The sequence below is a fragment of the Gouania willdenowi genome, unplaced genomic scaffold, assembly GCF_900634775.1.
Source record: "Gouania willdenowi unplaced genomic scaffold, fGouWil2.1 scaffold_178_arrow_ctg1, whole genome shotgun sequence".
Classification (NCBI taxonomy): Eukaryota; Metazoa; Chordata; class Actinopteri; order Blenniiformes; family Gobiesocidae; genus Gouania; species Gouania willdenowi.
In genome coordinates this window covers 17334-39965 of record NW_021144928.1, presented here as the reverse complement: position 1 = coordinate 39965, position 22632 = coordinate 17334, and the positions used below count along the sequence as shown (strand labels likewise).

At 39.0% G+C, this 22632-nt stretch overlaps 1 protein-coding gene across 1 annotated transcript in view; it reads left to right on the top strand.

Moving 5' to 3' along the window:
- The window catches only part of LOC114458763 (max dimerization protein 4-like), a 32424-nt gene extending 10665 nt beyond the window's left edge, over positions 1-21759 (top strand). Inside the window, exons 4-6 of the mRNA XM_028441154.1 lie at positions 12691-12805; positions 17417-17579; positions 19925-21759. Coding sequence (XP_028296955.1) covers positions 12691-12805; positions 17417-17579; positions 19925-20097 — 451 coding nt within the window. The 3' untranslated portion in view covers positions 20098-21759. The remainder of the gene's footprint in view (positions 1-12690; positions 12806-17416; positions 17580-19924) is intronic.
- Positions 21760-22632: the final 873 nt, after the last annotated feature.

Here is a 22632-nt window from a genome sequence, read left to right as displayed (position 1 = left end):
ATGAAACTGTGTCAGTTTTTCCTTTTTAAGGCGTAGATCTAGTCTTTTTTTGTTTTTGTTTACCTGTTCAAAAGAACATTTCTCGCAATCTCCATTTTCCTGGTTTCTTACTGTTTTAGATTGTATGAAAGAAAGACACAGAAATAAATCTTGAATAATACTGAGTTATTAGAGTACTCTGAGGTTTTCAACAAGTCCTTAAATGTGTTCAATTCTACTTTGAAGTGAAATGTAGGGCGTGTGTTACAACAAATCACGTTTCATGAATACTCTATTTGTTTTTTTACACACGTCCTTTTTCTTAGTTTTAACGTTGCTGTAGAAATTCTCTGGTTTCTCGTGAGGGAAAGTGAAGAAAAGCTGATTCTGTTGCACAAAAGCATGTCATTAGTGTTGCACCGTGTACGTAACTCCTGACTTACTCTCATATTTGTGTGGAGTTTCAGATTTGTGAGGACTATGTTGAATAGTTAACAACATCAGCTTTGCTAGGTCAACCCCTTTGGAAAATCTATTGTCTTGTTTCACAGCTAGATGTCTTACTACACCAGACATGAGCAACAGTCTATTTTATAACAAAGTCATCTCAGTGTGCTTAACATAATATAAAGTCCATAGTAAAAAAGAAAGAACCCAACAAGATCAACATGAACAAGCATACATTTTACACATTTGTGTTACCTACACGTGGCATACAGTCATTTTGTTGACTCATTTTGTGTTGTAGCTGCTGCAAATAATTATATAATTAAACTCATCACTGCCAAACTATGCATTTTGTAAATTGGTCATTCAGTTGTGAGGAGTTTTATCCCAATTTTAATTATGCTGAGAAGCAAACGGGTGTATTCTCCGGAGTGCAAAGCATGAAAAATCAAGTTGCTGCTGGGCACTGGGCAGTAAAACCTCATGCACTGCTACAAAACAGCTGATGCTTGTAAAAACAACAGCAGTGGATTTATTTTAACAAGGTGTGTTTGTAGGTTTGGGGTGGGCGGCACAACCTAACAAAAAGCCATTAAAATGAGGGAGAAAGCAGCAAGAGGAACAGGTCGACCAAAAACCATTCATGGTTTCATGTGTGCCGGAGCAAGAACAGATGAAGACATTCTTGAGCGTTGCTGCAGGGAGGGACGTGAGGCCATGTAGGACGGGGCTGCTATGCCTGTCAGCCGAGGTTTCTGAAATTCAGGTCAGCAGAGCATAGAATACAGAGTTGGAAAAAAGAGAAGCAGTTTTGGGGGAGAGTTTGCAGATGGATGGATGGATGGAGGCCTGAAAAGTACAAGTCAAATTGTGTGAAATCGCTCTTCTGCTGCATCTGCATGCAATTGTGTCTGCTTTTGCAGTCTCTTTTGACAAATAGAAAGTCACGAGTCATTGTTTCATGATGTATTGATTGATAGGATTTTGTCATTTAATGTTACTTTATAGCTTACCATTGTGGTTTGTGAGGCTTAAATGTAAGAGGCAAACAAAGCAGAAAAGAAAACATAGTTAACCGTGTTTTACAAGTTTCCAGCATTTTTAGGGCCTCAGATTTTCCATTTCAAATTAATTTCCCAAATTCTGTCTCAGAGGTATACTCATTTCCACGTCACTTTACAGTTTTCCGCTTGGTTTCCGTTTCGCCTTTCCCTGTTTAGATGACTTTACAGGCTAATAAACTATCCAAAATTGTACCAAACATGCTAATAAAGTTAATAGAGTTAACTACTGTTATTAATTTATTATGCTTTAGATGATTTACAAAACTGCTGAAATCACACAATATTACGTCCCTAGAGCGACATTGGCCAAACTGCTAGACTCTTAGCGACAAGTTTAAATGGAAAAAATACTAAGAGAATCAGAAATCAAAATCAGAATCAGAAACAGTTTTATTAGTACAGTTTAAAAGCAATACAATGAATTTAACTTGGTGGATGGTGCGAAGAACAAAAAACAAACCAGAAACACTATAACAATGTGCGATATAATCCCAAAACTTTATTTGTGAAACATTAAGTTACCGCCAACCAGCAAAGAACGTCACATTTTTCAAGTAACCCCACACAGCTGTGTGATTGGAGGGGCTATGTGTCTGCCTCGATGCATCACCAGATACACTTATCACCATTTGTAGCATTACACCAACAGCTCAAACTGCCTTCGTACTGGTGCCTTTTCAGATTTGAATGCAGTCATAATAATTTGAACCGCTTGTTCATCACAAGACATGGAAAACACGTGGAAGGAGCTCTACATTCATTTTCAATCACAAGATTACATGGTCACTACTCCCAACATAACACAATGCGCGAGAACTTGAACGCTATTTTGGGCGGAATTGCACATATTTGTCTGTTTGTCATATTCTTTAGACATTCAGAAAAAGTCAGCAGAAAAACACCATGTAAATATATGACATTGTCCCAAAACATGTACGTGAGGCATTTCTGTGCCATGTTAGGCTAAATTTCAAATAAGGATCGAAAAAAGGAAAAGGATCACGGAAAACCTCAAGCCCTACATTTTAAAACCCCAAAGTAAAATTCCTCAAATTCTCCTCTTTACAAATGCACTCTTAATCTCATGGTTATGTAGACGCAGGCAGACCCTTTAATCAGCAACCAACCTTATTGAAAAAAAACATTTTGTCTAAAGTAAATAGCACAACGTAGAGAGAGTCAACCTTTGCCTACAGGTTCTCCTTCTTGTCACTCGAATCCTGCATGTTAATCATTAACGGAGATCATAATAAAACCCAAGCTCAGGGGAATGTGTTTACTAAGCTGGCTTTACATGTCCCTGCTTGTCCATCCAACATGTGTAGATGCAGCAAAAGCCAATTAATAGTGCACAGGTCTGTCATTTCACATTGTGATGAAATGACTCCAGCCTAGAGAGACTGTTCTCTGTTATCAACTCTCCTGTTTTTTGATTTGCTCACACGCTAGCCTCCTAAAAATATATTCCACATCTGGTTTTGTATTCACGCCACCGTCCGCTCGCTGTACTGAGAAAAGGACTTTAATAATGACCCTTGCTCACAGCAGGGGATCGTTTCACTACACAAAAACCATCAAATCTAATACTAGACAATCCCCAAGCATGCCCAGTGAGGACGCGTGTGCTTACTAAAAACTACCGCTATCAGTGTGAGATGCACTAATTTGGCTGCTCCCTGATTTTAATCCTCGCTAAAACATGCAGAGCCCATTCTTTAGGTGACGTGGCCTCTCTCTGCCACACAGTTGTTGTTTGCTGCTTTGTGTGCGTGAACAGAGTCATGTGAGAGCAAGCTCCTTGTTCCTGCGTCAGAAGAACAAGTTTACGAGGGACTAGTATCTGTCTGTCTCGCCTCTCAGTTGTCATTGCAGACGGTGGGGAGGGGCGTGGCTACCGCCAAGATATAGAAAGACACACAAGCCGTCTCAGTCGACTGACATTTCTTATCAGCGCGCTTAAAGACTTTCGAGTCTCCCTGAGTCTCAGCTCGTGCCCTTCGTGAACCACCCTGTCAGTTTCAGCTTTGTCTCTGCTAACCCTTCCTGTCATCTTTTTGATCATCTCGTTAAAGTAAACACGTTCATGGCAGGCCAAAAGCGTGTCAGGTAAACTAATGAAGGCCTGATGAAAGGCTGTGGGTGCATAATTAGTGTTGGTATGAGTGCGTGTTTGCCTGTAGTGCACGTGTGCCTCTCTGTGTTTTGTTTGGCAGTCAGACTCCTAGATGTGATCCTTCATTATCTCGACAGACCAGCCCCCCCCCCCAAAAAAAAAAAAAAAAAAAGGCGATGTTGTGCTCCCCGGGAACCTGTCAGCCAGATGTGGAGCCACTCCATTGGTAACCTCAAATTCCACCAACTAACCGTGGTGATCCGCACTCACGCAACAAGCAGACACTTTCTGTTGCACAATTAGGACACCGGCCCCTTTTCCACTGCAGGAACTTGTTTTTCATTTGACCTACAAGCCTGATATCTGGCAGGTAAGACATTTTTTGGAAGCAGGGACTTCAAAATTCATGTAACAAAGAACAGTACTTGCTATTATCCACGCATTTTGGTTTCAAGCAAAGCCGGTGAATGAAAAACAACCATTCTTCAGAATATACAGTATCATATCTTGTATTCCTTCTTATGTTGGAGCCTAAATATGTGAACAGAAGGCAAAGCTTGACAGGAATCCTGACTACCAAACAAAAAACCGTTTGGATGCATAACTGAGGATGGTGAGATGATTTTTTCATCTGTATTTCACTTAGTAGTGTAACGAAACCTTAGAATCATAGCCACAGGTGTGAAACTAATCACCATCGTATACTGGCTTTAAGACACTTTATTTCCCGTTTGAAATAAGGGATTCTCAACTTGTCTGGCTATCTGACCTATCATCACCCAATTAGAAAAATGTGATAACAGAATGGCAACATATATATATATATATATATATATATATATATATAAAAAAAGGTTGTATAATTAACAAATATATTAATACAAGCAAGGCAATATATTTCATTGTTCACACAATCGGGCTTTTAATCTAGAATAAAAAAGTTCATCTTAGTAATGTACTTAAGTCACTAAACAGTAAGTCATCTGTGATCATTATTTTTTATTTAAAGAAGATTAGGTACAATTTATTTCCACCTTCAGTGCCTCCAATTTACGGTTTCAAAATTTCTAAAATTCCGTTTCAGGGTTTATCCCTTTAAGAGTCACATCCGTGTCTTGTTACACTTTTTAGTTTCCCTTTCATTTTCTTTCCCTGTTTAGATAACGCTACTGGCTATTAAACTTCCTGAAATCATACCAAACATGCCGAGTAGGAGTTAATAGAGTCACGTGGAATTGGATACATTTGTCCATTTAGTCACCCAATTTCTGGTGAAAAAAAAAATAGATTGTAAAAGCGTGATGTTGTCCCAAAATGTGCATGTAAGACATTTCTGTGTCTTTTTGGGGCCTGATTTTAAAGAGAGACAGAAAAACAGAAACGGGTTACATTGTTTTTTTCGTGTTGGATCGATTTTCCGTTTCAGAACGTGAATTCTGTTTTTTCTTTTCATTTTCTGCGACAACTGAAAATCGGATTCCATATAACTTGTAGAGGTGTTATAGGCCAATAGAGCTGCATAAACGAATACAATTTTAAAATAAAAGTGCAGTGTTTTTTTTTTTTTTTCTTTACTTATTTTCCAAAAAACAAACTTTTGCAGCTTGATTTTTTACACGTTAGCATTAAATTATCTTGTACACTTAAAGCTAAGCCCATCAGGGATTTTAATTCTGCACACAGACAACAACACACCTGTGGGCGTCATAGGAACGAAGTGGCATTTGCTTCCTTATAAAATCCAACAGGGGAGAATACACAGCAGCTCTGGATAGTTTGAGAGAGCAAAGTAGTCGTGTTTTTGATGACCTTTGACATTTGTGTAGAAAGATTTGGCTTTGGGCCAGACAAGTCGCTCAGTCTTATGCCCTTAGCTGCAGTAAAGCCATTAAAGTGTGCAGAGAGAGCTGAAGTCCCATTGTTTGCAACAGTTCTTCCACTCTGTGTAGTGATAGACATTATGGGACATGCTGTGTCCATAAGAACAGGACTAATTACCAGTTATTAGTTATTAATAGGGATAGCGCGACACAAGTTTTTCACTTCCGATACAATACCGATATTGCAGCCTTGCATATTGCTCGATACCAATATTGATCCGATGCGATATCAGCACGAATCATACATACTTTTATTACTTATTTTGTAGTGTGGAATGTTAGAAAAAGCTTGATCAAGTGATGTTACTCAGACAAAGAACAATAGTCAGCAACAGTAGGTATGAGAAAAACTGACCCATTTATTATTAACCAATTAGTTACATACTGTAAATGTTAACCTTCGACATAATATCTACAATTGAATAAATGTAATATATTGTAATATATATCGGCGAGTTTAGATGCAGTCCGATTAAATCTGATATTCATTTTTTGGCTGATATCGATATCAATATCAGATCGGGACAACCCTAGTTACTATCACCTTTCTGCTGTGTGTGAATTAACAATATCAATTATAAAGACTTGCAGACGTGCAAACGTTGCTATATGCACCTGAGAACCTGGCTTAAGGAGACAGAACTGAACGCAGGTGTGTGAGAAAGGCCTAGTCAGTAAGTTCTGTGCACTCTTATAATTCATCAGTTGAAATAGCTTGTTCCAGTTTCTGCAGCTTTCATTTCTAATTTATTTATTTCAAATTTATTTATTTATTGGAGGATATGCCCCTTGAGATGGAACATCTCGTTTTCGAGGGGGTCCTCAACTTACATAAAATGACAGATACAGCAGAGCAGACAATACAAAAATTCAATATTTCAAAAATAATAAATACAACAAAATATAGATAAACACACACACATACACACCCACACACACACAGTATACATTTCTCTCTAAGCAAAAGTTCCTTTTTTTCCCCTCCTCCTCAGTTTTGGCTTTGTTTTGGCTCTCAGCCTCTGGTGGAGAGAGTAATGGTGGGAGGAGGAAGCGGAGAGGGGAGGGAAGGCCAGAGATCAGACACAAACCATCCCGTGGTGCACAGCACGTGAGAGCAGTCAGGTGGCGATTTCCCTGCAGACTTTCAGAACAAATCTGGTCACAAAAACACTCCTACGTTACTACTTTGAGTACAAAGGATTTACCTTTAAAGTCTTTATGAAGTTGTGACATAAAGCACACAAGCTTGTCACATGGTACACAAGACAAGGAAGCCTCATGAAGCCTTCACCACGTGTATTACAAACTGTCCTTTTAAAGTAACACACTGAAAATTTGAGATTCAAACACAAACGCAGGTCAGTGCATACTGTCCTGGGACACGACATTCCCGTTCATGTGGTGCCACACTGTGCATGGCTGTCTAAGGCAATCTGATAAACATTGCGTGACCAGGGCTTGGTTTAGGAATAACAAACGTGAGAGAGGGAGGGTCCCAACCTCCCTCCAAATCCACTCTGTGCATTTGAAGCAGAAAAAACACAAGAGGGTGTCGTGAAGGGGTCACACATGCTGCTGTTGGAGAGCTTAAAGGGACACACTGCCAGGTATCCTGGTTCATGTTTTAATGATTGGAAACAGACAGGGTTTCATTGCACAATGTTTGCTTTGCAAGGGCTTCTGTGGCACAGATGGACTGCCATACGGTTAAAGCTGAGGAGAAAGAGATTGTATGTAGAACCTCAAACGTTCGTTTGATACCAACTGCAAATAGTTTGTTGCAGTAAATTAGAAAGAAAAAAAACTTGATAATGTAGTTGAATTTACAGCTCTTTTACTATGATGTGTTTTGGTTTTGATTGGAGACCCTTAAATGTCCCATATCATGCTATTTCTCACCCATCTCCATTTGTTCTAAGAACCCCAAAAACGTAGTATTTGAGGTTTATTTTCTCAAACTCACCTGTTTTCCAGAGTTTTAGCCTCTGAAAAGTCATTTTCTGAGCAACTCTACACAAACAGGCTGATTTGCGGCCTGCTTATGCATATTCATGAGTGGGCGTGTCTATAGACGGGACACTGACTTCCTCCTCCCTGCACGGTGACATAGGGCCAGAGGACGGCCCGCCGCTGACATGCTCACCTTCATGGGCGTGTCTGTTTACATGTCAATCACGACAGAGAGCTTCCTGGAGGCGCGGCTTCTCCAGCTCAGTGCCGTGTCAAATTCATCATCAAAGCAAATCACCCTCTAACTAATGATTGAGGGAATCAATGAAAAAAACACTTTGGGCATGTGTATGAAGCCCAAATAGCACTTTTATCATGTTTAAAGCACAGAAAAGTTGATTTAGCGTAACATGGGCCCTTTAAAGTACACGGTGTGGATGATGATGGAGGGAAATTATCTTGTATTTGCTCCCAGATTATAATAGGAATTGTGATTCCTGGAAGTGTCACTGTAGATATAACTGATGTGGACTCAATTTCCTATAGTATTTTTTATTTTTTAATAATACATTTTCATTATCTTTGATGATGATGTTGATTGGGCCAAACTAATTTTGTTAAAATGAAGTTTGTCTTTTTTTATGTTACATTTTATACCTTTTGTCACTGTTGCTGTTTTTGCCAGAGTGAACATTTTTACAGTGTCTCCTTTTGGTCTTCATGTCGAGCACAGATAACCATCTGCTCAGTCCTCGCTGCTATCAGTCTGCTCATCTGACTCCTGGCAGAAAGAGACATTTTGTTCTTCTACCGAGTCACGCACTGGTTTTATGTATTAATTCATGGTCCATAATTCTCCCTGTCAGTCAACTTTATTTGCTTACACAGTGTTTTTGTGCTGTTTGTCACCCAGCTTTGCATTGTGAACACACATCAAAACAAGATGCACCAAAGACAATGCACACTGTTAATTATTGAATCATTGTGCAATGTGAATAATATTCAGTAATGAAAAATATATAAAACACTAAAAATGTATACAAGTGTGTGAATTCACAATTTATTTTATAGTAGCTCTAACTTTACACTAGTGCTGATAAATGTTTTTGCATATAATTTGTCCATACAGTCTTATAGTGGCATATTTGGAAGAAAAAAACAAACATTTGCTGTGTTTAGGGCTGCACGATTATGGCCAAAATGATAACCATGATTATTTTGATCAATATTGTAATTACGATTATGTATCATGCTAGGAAAATAAACAGTTTTTCTTGCACTACTTTTAAACAAACAATATGTGTACAGTTTACAGTGCAAAATGAAGCTTTAAATAAAAAATATACATTTTTACATGTTTTTTTAATTAACCCAAGATTTTATAACGTACCAAAGGCTAGGAATTTAAATACAGAGTGCAGAGCCCGTATTTTAAATGTAATGATTGCCGATGATCATATTTAATTAATCGTTTCAACCAAAATTGTGATCACGATTAAAATGTGATTAATTGTGCAGCCCTAGCTGTGTGTTTCACAGTGGACCTAATGTGTTTTGATTGCTGCAGGGATTTGTTCAGGCCTCTCAGTGTGTCTGGAAGAATGATTGGTCCTGTGTTGAAGCAAAATGAAACACTTGGTCTGTGGCTTTCAAATCAAAGCAAAGTAAATATTCAGAGGTTTTTCCAAGTTAAAAAGTCATTGTAGCCATGGTGTGAGCGTGTGTGTGCGTGTGAAGTGAGTAAAAACACAAGTTTCCTTGAGAGGGAAGGAGGTCTGTCAGCCTGAGTATTCGGGAAACGCCTTGTTTTTGTTTTTCGTTACAAGAGAGATTGGGGCGGGGCCGGGGGTTATGTGATGGTTGCCCATTGGCTCAGGTTACCCTTTGGATGATGTGTGCAGAGCACTGCCTTCTGCAGCTGAGCACACTGAGCTCAATGAGTCCTTTTTTCGACTTCCCACGAAAGTCGTCCTCTGGCTCTGACCTCACCCACCCCCACCATTTTCTGCTGCAGACCCCCTTCTCCTTCCTGCTCACTTCCCCCCTGGCTACAGACCAAGTTCTTCATGTGGCTGGGACTGTTGGACGTGGTCCCCGCCTCTGTCCTCAGAAGACACTTGTTTTCCACTAGATTGAGGGTGTGTTACTGTTTGCACTGTGGAGCAGAAGGGTAAAGGGGTTCACCACCAGACGGGGGCAGGTGGAGTTGCCCCCTGGGAAGGGAGAGGAGGAAATAGAAGAATGTGTGCACTTTCACAGGCCCCCCTTTTCAAGGAACACCTAAAATCACCTGAGAAACGGAGAGAAAAGCTCCATGTTCTATAGGATTCTCAAACTTTTTAGGCTCAAGCACCTCCTTTCTCTTATTTCTGAATCCAAGTACCCCCTTTTGTCCGACTACAACATTTTGCAAAACGATTTTAAAGGAACTTTAGAACATAGTGATGGAATGAACGAGCGATAACACACATTTTAAAGAATCTAATTTTGTAAATAAGTGGAAAGAAGCAGTATGTAGTGCAGTGGTTCCCAACTTGTTTTTGGATCATGACCACATATTGATATCAACAATTTCTGGCAACACAAAAGACATTTTTTTTTTTCTAGATTTGGTTTTTGATCTTGTTTGAACTCAGATAAATATATGTTTTTACTGCGTTTTAGTTGAACTAGATTTATATTTCACAAAGTGAAAGTATAGAAATACAGTTGTTTAAGATTGTGTGTTGTTTTAATTTAAAATAGGGAGAAAAACCCCCACTGTTCTATCATACCTGTCAAGTTTTAGATTTGAAAATAAGGCAAATTTTCTGGCGCCCACTACGAGCCGTCCCACCTGCCCAACCAAGCTCCAGTATTCCTTATATTTTAATATAGGTGTACAATAAATCTAAAATAGCCACTTGTCAACCACTTACTAAATCCAATGATGTGATTAGAATCTGGTAGGTCAACCTTTATTAACATTGAAATGCTGTGAACATTCCTGGGTGATATGGACCAAAACTCATATCTCAATATATTTTCTCAAAATGTTGATATATGATATAAATCTAGATAATTTTATTAAATAAAGTCTGACCAGAAAGACAATTCTGGGTTAAATTTGCTGATGCAAAATGCACACAGGGACATTTATTAACAAACAGCTGCACTCTTAATCCATTTAACTGAGCTTTACATTCTGTTCTGAGAAGTAAAAGCAGCGACTCCTAAAACTAGTATTTTGATTCATAAGCTATTATATATACATATGAAATATTATAGTTTTCTATATCGCCAAAATAGAAAACTCGATACATCTTGAATCTCGATATATTGCCCAGCCCTAACTCCTAAATTATTAAACAGCCTAAATAAAAACATAAATGGGTATATGAAGCACGTGTGTTTATTTAATATACTTACAGTTTATATACAAGTCAACACATTTAATATTTACTGTTAATTTCACATTGCTTGTCTTTAAGTTAGACATTAACATTTTATTTTCATTACATATTTTATTTAAATTTTTCATGCTCACTCGCGGTGCTCTGGTATTTACTAATGACTTATTAGAGACGTTAAAATCTCAGTTATTAATCTAACAGAACTTGTAACTGTGTCCCATCCTGATGGTCTTTAGGAAGATAAACTCTGTCACATTTTACAACATATTTACACAAGTTCTTTGTTTTTTTCACCAGAACGTCTTCATTCATCATCTCTCATCTGAGATGTTTCTGGGTTTGTTGCTGTTGTCGGCACTAACATCGCGAGAACTGCCACTCAGGTCATTTCAGGTGGCAGTTCTCACAACGCTAGTGACGGCGGTCAGTTTAGTAAGGCATGTGTTCTGTAGAACTCCACTGTTCAGCTTGTGACACTGTGTTTTACCTCCAGAACAACTGTGATGGTAGTTCAGTAATACCATAAGAGGATCCTGCTTTATGTGAGAACTTCAGGTGACACCCTTCCTAAGAGGGAAGAATAGTGACAGCATGTGCACAGTGCAGAGGACACAGCACTGATGTGGTTGCAGTGATGGACAGCACAGACCTGGCACTGTCGGACGCTGTTTACCAATCAGACGGAGTTAGCCAAAGGTTCAGGAGTGTTGAGTGTATATGGGGCGCTGCTTTAGAACAATGAAAGACTTCATGGGTTGTTAGACCAGCAGAGGATAGCAAGGCTTTCATTTTTAAAATGCACTTTTTCACTTTGGCCTTTGGTAACACTTTCATTTTTGCCTGTTATGGTTTTATCCATTGATGCTTATTGTGTGTTGTGTACATAGTTTCTAACTCTTATAGTTTTCCCTATTTTATTTTCTTGTAAAGCACTTAAGCCTTGGCTGTGTAAACATACTATAGAAATAAAGCTGACAATGACATTGACATTGACAAATCTGAATGAAACAAGGACAGAAGTTAGGAATTTCTGGCATAATTGTGACCATTTTGAATGATTCGTTTTATTTATAGGACGTCGCTCCATGCATGCACCAAAATGAACTTTTATCTGTTTTTAGCATGAATAGAGAGCATTCAGTGAACTTTTGACTGGTGGATCCAAGGTTGTTGCTGGCAGCGATGCAAGGTTATCAAAGGGTGAAATTCTATAACTTGATCTCACTGGATAGAGACTCCAGCAGTGAAGAAAGGGGTGTTGTGGTAGTTCTGTCAATGATGATCAATGATATATAATAAATAAATAAAAATCAGAAATTACTCTATAATGAATCAGTCAGAGAGATTATACTATGGCTACATCTCTTCCAAACAGCAACTCTGTATCTTTCTATGCTCTGCATAATACTCAGATGTACATCATTCATGTCCTCAACTGAGAACTTGGTTTATCTTTGTGAACTAAAACCTACAAACTAATCCATACCCAAGACCACAACAATAATGACAATGCAATAATACAAAAACGCAACTGCATTTCTGAGCTTGAACGCACGTAACCAGCATGTTTACGTGTGTTAATGTGCAAAACGTTATCAGTACCACTATTGACTCCGTTGCGTCTGTTAAACTTGTTTGCAGGGATACCTCCTTTAAGTGTTTTTGTCTCACTTCACTAAAGTTTGTTTACTTTTGTGTAAATGCAGAAAGCATGTGTTATAGTGGTCTAACAGGACAATAAACCACAGTTTAGACAGTTTTTCTGGCCTCCAGGGATGTGCTGCTACATTGTCTGCCTTGCTACATTGTTTGTGTTTTTCCTCTTTGGCTTTGTGTGCTGACTCGTCATGTCTGTGTACTTGCAGACGTGCTAAACTACGGCTCTACTTGGAGCAGCTGAAAAAGCTGGTGCCTTTGGGTCCCGACAGCACGAGACACACCACTCTGAGCCTGCTGAAAAGGGCAAAGATGCTCATCAAGGTACTTAGAACAACACAAAGGGAGAGTATAGAATGCATGTGTCAAACTCAAGGCCAAAGCTGGTGTTGAAAACACACATGAATAATGTTTTTTTTTTATACTTTCCTGTGCAACATGCATTTCACAGCATGCCTATCAAAAGAAAAGTTTCTTTCAACATAAAAGACAACTCCAACACGAGAGACAGCCGCGACCCACTTTTGGGTCCCGACCCACCAGTTGAGAATCGCTGCTTTAGAGCATTCAGATCGTCCCACAGCAGACAGTAAAAAAAAGTCAGAGAAACCATGAATCATTGGCCACGTTTACATGGGAGCTTTAATTCTTCTTTAAAGCAGGATAAAAGTTAATTCCTCTTTAAAGTGACCTTGTAAACACTTAATTCCTAATGCTAATTTAATTCAGAATTAAACTTAAATCCAAATTAGGTGGCTGGTTTATTACAATTTAAATTCCGAATTTCAAAAATCCTCAATCTTGTACACACTTAATTCCTCTTTCGGTTAATTCCAGGCGTTCTGCCGCGATGACGTGCTGGTGATGACATAATCCAAGATGGCGGCTCGGACTAGAGCCGAACCTATTTATTTAATAAGAGCCTTAAAAGACATGGATAAAATGAAAAGAGTGGATGGACGGAGGCATAAACATGCGGACATTCACACGGACATATGGACTCGTAGATATCTCAGCTATAGATATCTCCCAAAATAATACACAAATTCACAATGAAACTTCACAATATTAGTGCAAACTGCTCTTTTTTTCTGTCTAAAATCTGTGGCCCACTAAAGATAAACCGCTCCATACTTGGCCCCTGAACTAAAATGAGTTTGACACCCCTCGTATATAAGAAATTAGGTGTGCTCAATAAGGGAGACCAAACATGCAGTACTATGACCCCCCAGCACACTCGGGGCAGATTCACTAGAGGTTCAGAGGTATTAAAACGTGTGCAAATGTCACTCCACGCACTAATAAGGGGTACAAACCTTTCAGCGTGCCACAATGTGCCCACATTCTGTTTAACACGTTTTCCTCTGATGAATATGTAAAATAGGAAGATGTCATTAGGGGTGCAAAAAAATGGGAGGAGGAAATGCAAATAAATGATTGCAGTGGACGCAATGCAATTCATTAAATCTGGAACAAGTGTTTCATTGTTTTCTATGAATTAAATCAAGCGCTAGGCCTTCCAGACAAAAATAGTTCCAAGATTAAAAGTATGAGAAGAAAAAAACGAGTCAACAACGTAGAAAACTCAGGTGATCTGTTATCTGATCTAAGGATTTGTTCACAAAGACAAGCTCCTGTTTGGTTTGTTCAGGGCTTACTCCTCCTTAGTGGTTCATGAAACTGTTTCACTTCCAAGGCATCGAATGACACCAAACACTTTGAACATCAGCACATGCAGAAAATATTTTAGCTTGCACTGTTCCTGCAGAAGATAAGCCATCAATAACTGTGAAAATTCAGAATTCACAAACGTCAACCCTTCATTTCCTGTTTATTCTCGTCACTGTGCGGCACCTTCTCTCATCATACTTGGGTTTCCATCTGACAAATGCTTCCAATCAACTAACAACACCATCCATCATTACACTGAGTCAAGCTTCGGCACGAATCAGCGTTTATTCTCACTTTCTTGCTGAGACCTGAAACACTCGTGCTTTCTCGTTCAAAGATGTCTGATATTCTTTCAACTTGTACCCTCTTCCATTATAAGTTGCAAGGGTCCCATTATTGTGATTATTATTAAATACAATTTTATTTATTCATGCATAATGAATGATAGCTACAGGAAAATATACATGATTATAAAACTGCTTATGACGTTTTGGTGCAAGTGATAGAAAGAACATTTAAGAACAGTTGTGTTAATCCAATGGTTTCAGATTATAATCTATAATCTAACAGAAATGGCATTATGTATCGTAATTTTATTTAACTTTGGTTGAAGTACCGGTAAATGGATTTCAAACAGATTTTATGGTGTTGTTGTATTATTATTATTAGTATTATTATTACTGTATTATATAAAAACTAAAGATAGAAGAAGAATCTGACCAACAAACAAGACACGACTGGATTGTGATGTGAATTGTGTGTTAGTTAAATGGGAAAGCAAGCAGGTTGGGATCAATTACATTTTTCACTTACAATTACGTTTTCAATTACCCATGTCCAATTACAATGAAATTACTATTACAGTAACCGGCATTTTTTGTAATTACAATTACATTACAATATTTTTTTTTCCTCACAAATTCGATTACAATTATGTTCTCAATTATTAAAGTTCAATGACAATTAATCACAATTACTGAGCCTGAAAAAAATAACCTCATAAAAGTTCACCCCGTGTTAGCTTTCTGTTAGCATCTCTTATAATAACGGGTCCTAAATCAGCTGTAAAATACACTAAAAACAAATATCTAACATCTAATTTCTTTCCTATCTATTGGTTACCTTGTTAGGCTTCCTAATCAATGAAAATATAGGTTTTAATATTTTTGGTGTGGACATCTGAGCCTTTTTTGTGTCAGTATACCCCTAGATTGTAAAATGTGGGAAGGCTTGATATGAGACATATTTTATTCATTGTTAGTTACAGAAATGTGCATAGAACTGTAACATGGTTCCCTGACAGACTTTAGAGAATTTTCTTGGCAATTACAATTAAAAAGTCAATTATCTAAACTCAATTACTTTAATTCTGAGTACGACAGCAACAGATTTTTTAAAGTGCAATTATAATTAAGCCATAATTGTAATGAATGATCAATTACGTGATTACGATGTAATTGACCCCAACCCTTAAAGCAACCTTAAAATACAATAAATCACAACCCAGGTTTTTGGATGTGTGATTACTTATATTAGCAGAATGCTAACTGTGCTCACGACACTTGGTTTGCTAAAAACGAATGTTTGTGTGCACCACACAGCTGTTTCATGACGTCTTTATTTATTTATTTATTTATTTATTGTTTGTCTTGTGTCTCTGCGCTTTCCTTCACAAATAGAGTGAACTTGTGTTGAACGTTGTGGAAACAAAGACCACCCTCTGTCAACACTGGGCTTGAACGTCTCCTGTGCACAGACACACACGCTGTAACGCCTATAGGAGTGGATGTTTTAGAGTAACGTAAAGATCAATCATCCCGTCCATGTCCATCACAACGCATCATCATCATCATCATCACTGAGCTCTCACTGATTTGCTCTATTATTTATTGATAGATTTTACACAGTGCGACTGTCAGTGGACAGTGGTGATCCCTGCGTTGTTGTGTGCACCTCCTATTTACATTCTCTCATTGTTTGAAGAAAATGATGTAAAACCTAATTGAACAAGTCAATATTTAAACTGTCACGTCTACTGGATACTGGAAGCCCTTATCAAAATTGGCTCCATCTGTGTGAATAATGGTCATAAATAAATAACTATAACAGAGGGGGAACCAACAGTGCTTTATCGTACAAGCAGTGACTGATTCACACAGCGAACACAGTGCGAGGTGATTACTACCTGCCAAAAAAAGGCCATTTTCTATCTCCCGTATTGATAGCAGGTGTAATCAGTTATGTGCATTCACTTGAATAGATGCAGAATTATCTGAGGTCACTTTGCAATTATTAATCCTTTGATTTATTCTGGAATGTGGGAATTTTCCTTGTTGCTCTATTGGCTTTTATTTTGAAACAAATATCTATTTCCTGGGCTTTCACATCAGCTGTAAAACTGCAAATGGACAAAGCTGAGCAACACCAATATGGGAAACTTCTTAGTCTGCTGTGGAGGTGTGCACTCGGCAACTAACTAGTAGGGCTGGGCGATATATCGAGATTTAAGATACATCGAGTTTTCTATTTTGCGATATAGAAAATTACAATATTGCCAGTGTTGATATACAGTATATACATATTTTTTAGTTAAATTACTCATTTTATTAATCACTGCTTTCACTACTTCTCAGAACTTGAAAATCACAGTAAATGGATTTCTGAGTGCGTCCTAACCCAGACCTCACTCATACATGCTGTCCCTTACAGGGGAAAAAGCCAAAAGTAGCACATATTGTGCAACTGTTTTTTAATAAATAAACAAATAAATAAAACTCTTTTTGTGTAATTTGTTGCCCTATGTACTTTTGTTTCTCTTTTGTGTATTTTTAGTTCATTTTGGATGTCTTTCTGTGTCGTTTGGTGTAGTTTTTGGTATGTATGTTGTTCTTGGATTTTTGTTGTCCCTTTCTGTATTTTTTCTCCTTTTGTGTATTTTTGTTCATGTATTTCTGTTGTCCCATTCTATTTCTCTGTTTGCTTTTCTTTCTTTTTTTAACCAACTTCAAAGCACCGTAATGTTATTTTAGCCTGTGTGGCATTTTGCATTAGCAAATTTAACCCTGAATTTTTCTGTAAAGACTTTATTTGAATTAAAATTATCAAGATTTATATCGTATCGTATATCGCCATTTTGAGAAAAAATATCAAAATGTGAATTTTGGACCATATCGCCCAGCTCTAATAACTAGGGAAGAGGATGACATCACAGCAGATCTCTTCTGTTGTCTATGAATCTAACTGGACTTAACTTTGTGTTTGTAGAAGCTGGAAGAGCAGGACAGGAAGGCTTTAAATGTGAAGGAGCAGCTTCAAAGAGAGCACCGCTACCTCAAACGCCGCCTGGAGCAGCTCTCCGTGTCTGGATCTGTGGAGCGCATCCGCACAGACAGCATGGGCTCCACCATCTCCACCGACTCAGAGCAAGGTGTGCCAGCTTTGAAAAGAACATTATTGCTACTGTTGCCTTGTTTGGTTTGAAAATCAATCTTTGGAAGATCAGTTAGCAGAATTACTTTAACAGTACTTCACAGATTGTGATTCCAGAACATTTTGGTGGGGATACAAGGCGATACACTGATTCTGGATCAGTATCAAAAATGGAATAATCCTTATTTTCATCATCTCGGCTCATGATTGACCAAACTTCATGAAATGTGGCTCAGTTCTGCCCCACACAGTTTCATCCTGATTGGAAGTGAATTGTACATTGTTCATAGCAGTTTTTTTTTAAATTGGGCTTTCCATACATTTGTACCTACGTCATTAATCTGGATAGAAATTTCTTTGAAGCCTTTCAAATGTGAATGATCATGTTACCATGATCAGGATCACTGATGCAGATCACTGCCAATATCTGGAATTATTTATTGCGTGTGACCAACCTCGTTTCATGTGAGCAGGTTGTGGCATTCTAGAGGTCAGGACTTCTCGACACAAATGTAAATCAAATGTAAATCATGTCTGCATTAGATGTAAATCTAAAATGACCCACATTGGACTCTCTCATATAACAAACTGCATTTACACGTGCACTACTGTATGTTGAGTCAGACAAACTTTGGAGGTTTAGGTCCTAAATTCACAGCAATTAGACTGTGTTCAAATCGCACACTTACTCCACTACTCGTACTAATTCTGACGGAAAAATGAGTATGTAGTGCGTTCACATTAGCTAGTATGGAAAGATTGAGTACGCGAGAAATATCAGGATGTATCGGGACATTTTTTTAAGTATGCATGGTGGGCACACTAGTCATACTCAACTGCCCCATGATGCATTGTGTGCAGAACATAAAATCGTCCTCGGACCAGCTTCAATCTAAAAGGCAAATATCCCCTCATCAAAACAAAAGCATGTTTTCTTGTCTTCTATTAGTTTTTAACGCTCTTGTTTTGAAGTTAACCAGACGTTTTGTCAGGAGCACAATGGATCAAATGACCACATGTTGATATTCTATTTGGTCACTTTCTCGCTTAAAATGTTCAGAACTTTCAAAGGTTGCGATTCAACAGAGATATTTAGCCTCAGTGAGCTTCAGGTTTTTATCGTTGTAGGTTTGAAATGCATCTTGGGAAACTTGGAAGTATACTTCAGTGGTAATGGCTATCGTCCTAATCATACTAATCATATATAGTAGACAGTATGTACTCATTGAGTGTCTAGTGTGTAATATGCGACACAGCGTTAATGTTAGCATGTGTATGACATGTTGGGCGGTTAAACATAGAGCTAGATGTGCACGAAGGGTTTGCGTATGTTAAGGAGTAAGGGTGTAAGAGAAAAAAATTGATTCAGCGATATATTGCGATATTTCACCACACGATTATCGTATTGATCCAAAAAATGTAAAAATTGATTTTTTTTAATCATGTTTTTTTTAACAAAAAACCATTTAATTGTGCTAACATATGCATAGCATGTAAACGCCTGGTCACTAGGTGTCAGTGAACCACATCAGACCTTGTTAAACTACCTCACCCCTTCATGTACTTTAGCTTGGAAGTTGATCGCACTTCATTTACATAAAAACTCACTGAGCACTTTTATAGATATAGTGGTTAAAAATATTTTTTTTAAAAAATTTAAGAACTTAACAGAATCAGAATCTGTTGTTGAAGCAAAAGTTTGAAAAATGTAATTTGACAGATAAACACACCACTTGTTTTTTATATTGGTACCTGAATTACATTACATTAAGTTACTATTTACTTGTTCTCCCAAGTTTAAAAAAAAAAAAAAAAAAAGGAATTGTATTTCATACCATTTTGTACTTGTTTAGTATTGGGATATATTGCATCGTGACATGCAATTCGTAAATCTTATGGGATCATCCGATTCCTGGCAATGCACACCCCTATGAAGGAGGGACTGCTGTGCTGTCCAGACCACCAAGCAGCACTTTTAGTCCTTCCATGTGCTGGGACCATGTGCTGGTTGGCAGTGTAACTCACTCTTCGTGGGGAATCTGCTGATACACAGTGTCCGACTTCCCTGAAATGCATTGGCTATTGAGGCCCTAATCCTGGATGAGGTAAACACACATGCAGTTGTTTATCAATGGACGAGGATTAGCCACAAAAGCACAAAGATGTGGCTGTTTGCTTGGAGTTAACGGCTGTCTAAATCCACTTTTAATCTGCAAAGCACAGCAGGCCACCCAATAAACATCCCCACAGTTTGGTGAAAAGAAACAGTTCCTTTTCTGTCGCTGTGTTTTTTAACCGCCGCCCCAAATAACGATGTAAATTTTCTTTTCTTCCTGGGTGCAGAGGTGGACATTGAGGGCATGGAGTTCACCCCTGGTGAGGCGGACAGCATAGACAGCATCAGCGACGGCGAGGAGGAAGAGGAAGAGGAAGAGGAGGATCACTACAGCCTTCAGAGCAGCTCCAGCGACACCAGCTACACACATTCCCACAGACTGCAGCCGCACCACTGTTAGAAACAACGCGGCGGTCCATCTCACACAGCCGGCTTCCTCACTCAACTCAAACCTTCTCTGACTCGCCAACGCCGTCCGATACCTGCATCAGAAAAGTCCACGACGGCAGTGAAACCACCCTCCAAATATATCTCCCTGTTTGATCCTAGAACTCTTCAGGAAGCACAAAGGCTGAAAAGGCACTCGAGCCTTCCCAACAACCTGACCCGGCTCTCCTCATACTCCCTGCCCTCCCACGGCCTTCGTGGCTCGCCCCGAGTGTTTTAACAGGCGTAGATAGCAGTTTTTTTTCCTTTTTTTGTGGAACTGACTAATCTGGCGAGCGGGACAGCTTTGACTTGTTAATCAGGAAGTTTGAGGGATCAAATAAGCGTCAACATGGCACTAGCACTGAGCTGAGATACATGATAAAGCTCTTACATCCTACGTCACACAGTCTTCTCTTTACACCAGAAAACCACAGAGAGCAGATAGCACAGATTTAGAGCTCGGGCCTGTTTTTGTCCTCTGTGGGCTACGGTAGAAAACCTTGACATAAGACTACTGTACTGCTTTCATAAATGACCTGAAATGAAGTTTGAGGTTAAACAAACTTTTTAAATCCAACTCTTTTAGTTGAATTAACAGAATATTTACTATTTGACAGAGTTCCCTCTTTTCTGCCTCTGCGTATGTTTACACCACTATAGCTCTTACTTTACCTATTCTTTGATGTTTATCATAGTCATGATTTGTTCGATGAGCTTTAATGTTACCAGATTTATTCCATTTATTCCACTTTGGACAAAGCAGAGTAGGGTAAACACAAAGCTACGTGAATCCATTCTAAATTCTCTTCCCAATGGTGTGAAAAGCTCCAGAGCTGCTGTTGCCAAACCCAGATCACTGTTCAGAACCACTACTCCACACTACTGACCACTACACTATAGCAGCCTATGGTGCGGATGGACGACTGCGTTATGAAACGAACGCTCAAAGTCCAGATGGAAACCGTTCTCAGTAGCTGATCGATGTAGCAATAAAACACAAGAAGTCGTTGCTTCTTCTTCTTCTGAGCGTTCGATTAGATTCACGTGAACGATGAGACGTGACATGTTTGAATTAAAAAAGGGGGGACAAAAGCTGAAAACCACAGACTTCTGTGCCGTCGTTTGCTTTTCCACAGCAGCTCTGATGCTTTTTTTCACATTTGACGGTGAATTAACAAGTCAAAGCTGTAGCTTAGATCTGAAGGACAGAGACAGAAAGCCAGTTAGGTGGATTAGTTCTGTGTTAGACGCACTTGTTTCCGCTAACCTAGCTAACGTATCGCATTCATTTCACTTTCCTCTAACCAGATTAACCATCTTTTCTATTTTTTTAACTCCTTTATCTGTTACTTTTGTCTGGAAAGTTATATTCGACACTGCTAAAGACCAAGGTTCCTTTCTTCCTCATCTGTAACTGATGCACAATAGTCACTATTGACGGAGGAGGCGCTGCTGTCGCTCTCTGACCTATTGAAATAGTTCTTAGCCCCCAGTCTCTGGCTGTCTGTAGAGCTTGGCACTTTAAAAAAAAAAAAAGGGGCTGGTCCACCGTGTCTGGTCTGACTAAAAAAAATTAAAGACAACAAAAGATTCAAAGGTAGACAAAAAAAAGAAAAAAAAAAAAAAAAGAAGCTACGTGTCACTTAAAGTGATAGCAGCCAGTGTAGTCTATATTTCTCGTATTAAATTTTTTGTATTATATTTTCCTAAATGTTCTCTTGTAATGAAAAGACAAAAAAGAGTGAGTATATCTATATCTATATATAAATATAAATCTATATATATGAGAGACAGACAGACAGGAGGAGAGTGGAGGCAGGGGAGCTCATACACTGGCCTCTCTCGCTCTCCTGCTGTCATTCTGTGCCTTGGTGAGCCTTTGACCTCTTTCCTCACCCACCACCTCACCCTCATCCCCTACTCAGGTCACACTCTCGCTCACCCCCCCCCCCGTCCCCATCCCTTACTCTGGCAGCGCTGCAAGCTTTGATCTCCACCCTCCACCGAGTGCAAAGCACTTCCACGAACAAGGGGCATGTGAAGACCTCCTCGTATATACAGGAAAGAAACAAAACTTGGGTCTCTACTGAAGCCGCTGTTGTACCCTCCCTAGGCACTGCCCCCTCCCTACACCCCTCCATTGACCAGTGCCATCTCTTGAAACAGAAAACCCAACACTGATAAACTCCCATGGCAGCTTCCAGTCACCCCCGGAATGGTCACCAACGGGGTTCAAACACAACAAAAAAAACTTTCTGTTGCTTTTATTTTAGTAACTCCTTCAATGTCATCTATGTGTGTTTGTTCAGTGGGGGGTCACTGGGAGAGGAGCGATAAAGAATAATCCAATCAAAGGCAGCTTAAGGTGTTATCCTCCGAGCTCCCGGTGGTCCGTCCCTACAATAGTGTTACCCATTGATCTTTTGACACACAGCAATATTACCATCGTGTGCTTTAGAAGGCAGGGCGGGGGGGCTTTAATGACAAGCAGGTGGTTTTGCTTTTC